This window comes from Coregonus clupeaformis, chromosome 5, assembly GCF_020615455.1.
Source record: "Coregonus clupeaformis isolate EN_2021a chromosome 5, ASM2061545v1, whole genome shotgun sequence".
Classification (NCBI taxonomy): domain Eukaryota; kingdom Metazoa; phylum Chordata; class Actinopteri; order Salmoniformes; family Salmonidae; genus Coregonus; species Coregonus clupeaformis.
The window spans coordinates 39,992,230-39,996,856 of record NC_059196.1 but is presented as its reverse complement, the minus strand read 5'-3'; the positions used below and the strand labels follow the sequence as shown (position 1 = coordinate 39,996,856).

General features: G+C 37.9%; 1 protein-coding gene across 1 annotated transcript; it reads left to right on the top strand.

Annotated features, from left to right (window-relative positions):
• Positions 1 to 579: 579 nt before the first annotated feature.
• On the top strand, positions 580 to 2,473 carry LOC123484455 (adhesive plaque matrix protein-like; the record flags this gene model as incomplete). The annotated part of the gene is given in 2 exon segments (XM_045214822.1): positions 580 to 1,602; positions 1,877 to 2,473. Coding segments are annotated over 2 exon segments (1,620 nt in total), but the record flags the coding sequence as incomplete, so codon positions are not given.
• Between the last annotated feature and the right edge of the window lie 2,154 nt (positions 2,474 to 4,627).

Here is a 4,627-nt window from a genome sequence, read left to right as displayed (position 1 = left end):
CCAACATACAGTCCAACATACAGTTCAACATACAGTTCAACATACAGTTCAACATACAGTCCAACATACAGTCCAACATACAGTCCATACAGTTCAACATACAGTCCAACATACAGTTCAACATACAGTCCAACATACAGTTCAACATACAGTTCAACATACAGTCCAACATACAGTTCAACATACAGTCCAACATACAGTCCATACAGTCCAACATACAGTTCAACATACAGTTCAACATACAGTTCAACATACAGTCCAACATACAGTCCATACAGTCCAACATACAGTCCAACATACAGTTCAACATACAGTCCAACATACAGTCCAACATACAGTTCAACATACAGTCCAACATACAGTTCAACATACAGTTCAACATACAGTCCAACATACAGTCCAACATACAGTCCAACATACAGTCCAACATACAGTCCAACATACAGTTCAACATACAGTTCAACATACAGTCCAACATACAGTTCAACATACAGTCCAACATACAGTCCAACATACAGTTCAACATACAGTTCAACATACAGTTCAACATACAGTCCAACATACAGTCCATACAGTCCAACATACAGTCCAACATACAGTTCAACATACAGTCCAACATACAGTCCAACATACAGTTCAACATACAGTCCAACATACAGTTCAACATACAGTTCAACATACAGTCCAACATACAGTTCAACATACAGTTCAACATACAGTTCAACATACAGTCCAACATACAGTCCATACAGTCCAACATACAGTTCAACATACAGTTCAACATACAGTCCAACATACAGTCCAACATACAGTTCAACATACAGTCCAACATACAGTTCAACATACAGTCCAACATACAGTCCAACATACAGTCCAACATACAGTCCAACATACAGTTCAACATACAGTCCAACATACAGTCCAACATACAGTTCAACATACAGTTCAACATACAGTCCAACATACAGTTCAACATACAGTTCAACATACAGTCCAACATACAGTCCAACATAGAGTTCAACATACAGTTCAACATACAGTCCAACATACAGTCCAACATACAGTCCAACATACAGTTCAACATACAGTCCAACATACAGTCCAACATACAGTTCAACATACAGTCCAACATACAGTTCAACATACAGTTCAACATACAGTCCAACATACAGTCCAACATACAGTCCAACATACAGTCCAACATACAGTTCAACATACAGTCCAACATACAGTCCAACATACAGTTCAACATACAGTTCAACATACAGTTCAACATACAGTCCAACATACAGTTCAACATACAGTCCAACATACAGTCCAACATACAGTTCAACATACAGTTCAACATACAGTTCAACATACAGTCCAACATACAGTCCAACATACAGTCCAACATACAGTTCAACATACAGTCCAACATACAGTTCAACATACAGTTCAACATACAGTTCAACATACAGTCCAACATACAGTCCATACAGTTCAACATACAGTCCAACATACAGTTCAACATACAGTTCAACATACAGTTCAACATACAGTCCAACATACAGTCCAACATACAGTTCAACATACAGTCCAACATACAGTTCAACATACAGTTCAACATACAGTTCAACATACAGTTCAACATACAGTTCAACATACAGTTCAACATACAGTCCAACATACAGTCCAACATACAGTCCAACATACAGTCCAACATACAGTTCAACATACAGTTCAACATACAGTCCAACATACAGTTCAACATACAGTCCAACATACAGTCCAACATACAGTTCAACATACAGTTCAACATACAGTCCAACATACAGTTCAACATACAGTCCAACATACAGTCCAACATACAGTTCAACATACAGTCCAACATACAGTCAACAACAGTCCAATATACAGTTCAACATACAGTCCAACATACAGTCCAACATACAGTCCAACATACAGTCCAACATACAGTCCAACATACAGTCCAACATACAGTCCAACATACAGTCCAACATACAGTTCAACATACAGTCCAACATACAGTTCAACATACAGTCCAACATACAGTCCAACATACAGTCCAACATACAGTTCAACATACAGTCCAACATACAGTCCAACATACAGTTCAACATACAGTCCAACATACAGTTCAACATACAGTCCAACATACAGTCCATACAGTTCAACATACAGTCCAACATACAGTCCAACATACAGTTCAACATACAGTCCAACATACAGTCCAACATACAGTTCAACATACAGTTCAACATACAGTTCAACATACAGTCCAACATACAGTCCAACATACAGTTCAACATACAGTCCAACATACAGTTCAACATACAGTTCAACATACAGTCCAACATACAGTTCAACATACAGTCCAACATACAGTTCAACATACAGTTCAACATACAGTCCAACATACAGTTCAACATACAGTCCAACATACAGTCCAACATACAGTCCAACATACAGTCCAACATACAGTTCAACATACAGTCCAACATACAGTTCAACATACAGTCCAACATACAGTTCAACATACAGTTCAACATACAGTCCAACATACAGTTCAACATACAGTCCAACATACAGTTCAACATACAGTCCAACATACAGTTCAACATACAGTTCAACATACAGTCCAACATACAGTCCAACATACAGTCCATACAGTCCAACATACAGTCCAACATACAGTTCAACATACAGTTCAACATACAGTCCAACATACAGTTCAACATACAGTCCAAAATACAGTTCAACATACAGTTCAACATACAGTCCAACATACAGTTCAACATACAGTTCAACATACAGTCCATACAGTCCAACATACAGTCCATACAGTCCAACATACAGTTCAACATACAGTTCAACATACAGTCCAACATACAGTTCAACATACAGTTCAACATACAGTTCAACATACAGTCCAACATACAGTTCAACATACAGTTCAACATACAGTCCAACATACAGTCCAACATACAGTTCAACATACAGTCCAACATACAGTCCAACATACAGTTCAACATACAGTCCAACATACAGTCCAACATACAGTCCAACATACAGTTCAACATACAGTCCAACATACAGTCCAACATACAGTTCAACATACAGTTCAACATACAGTCCAACATACAGTTCAACATACAGTTCAACATACAGTCCAACATACAGTCCAACATACAGTCCAACATACAGTCCAACATACAGTTCAACATACAGTCCAACATACAGTTCAACATACAGTCCAACATACAGTTCAACATACAGTTCAACATACAGTCCAACATACAGTCCAACATACAGTCCAACATACAGTTCAACATACAGTCCAACATACAGTCCAACATACAGTCCAACATACAGTTCAACATACAGTCCAACATACAGTCCAACATACAGTTCAACATACAGTCCAACATACAGTTCAACATACAGTTCAACATACAGTCCAACATACAGTCCAACATACAGTCCAACATACAGTCCAACATACAGTTCAACATACAGTTCAACATACAGTTCAACATACAGTTCAACATACAGTCCAACATACAGTCCAACATACAGTTCAACATACAGTCCAACATACAGTTCAACATACAGTTCAACATACAGTTCAACATACAGTCCAACATACAGTTCAACATACAGTTCAACATACAGTCCAACATACAGTTCAACATACAGTTCAACATACAGTCCAACATACAGTCCAACATACAGTCCAACATACAGTTCAACATACAGTTCAACATACAGTTCAACATACAGTCCATACAGTCCAACATACAGTCCAACATACAGTTCAACATACAGTTCAACATACAGTCCAACATACAGTTCAACATACAGTTCAACATACAGTTCAACATACAGTTCAACATACAGTCCAACATACAGTCCAACATACAGTTCAACATACAGTCCAACATACAGTCCAACATACAGTTCAACATACAGTCCAACATACAGTCCAACATACAGTCCAACATACAGTTCAACATACAGTCCAACATACAGTTCAACATACAGTCCAACATACAGTTCAACATACAGTTCAACATACAGTCCAACATACAGTCCAACATACAGTCCAACATACAGTCCAACATACAGTCCAACATACAGTCCAACATACAGTCCAACATACAGTTCAACATACAGTCCAACATACAGTCCAACATACAGTTCAACATACAGTTCAACATACAGTCCAACATACAGTCCAACATACAGTCCAACATACAGTTCAACATACAGTTCAACATACAGTCAACATACAGTTCAACATACAGTCCAACATACAGTCCAACATACAGTCCAACATACAGTTCAACATACAGTCCAACATACAGTCCAACATACAGTTCAACATACAGTCCAACATACAGTCCAACATACAGTCCATACAGTTCAACATACAGTCCAACATACAGTTCAACATACAGTTCAACATACAGTTCAACATACAGTCCAACATACAGTTCAACATACAGTTCAACATACAGTCCAACATACAGTTCAACATACAGTTCAACATACAGTTCAACATACAGTCCAACATACAGTCCAACATACAGTCCAACATACAGTTCAACATACAGTTCAACATACA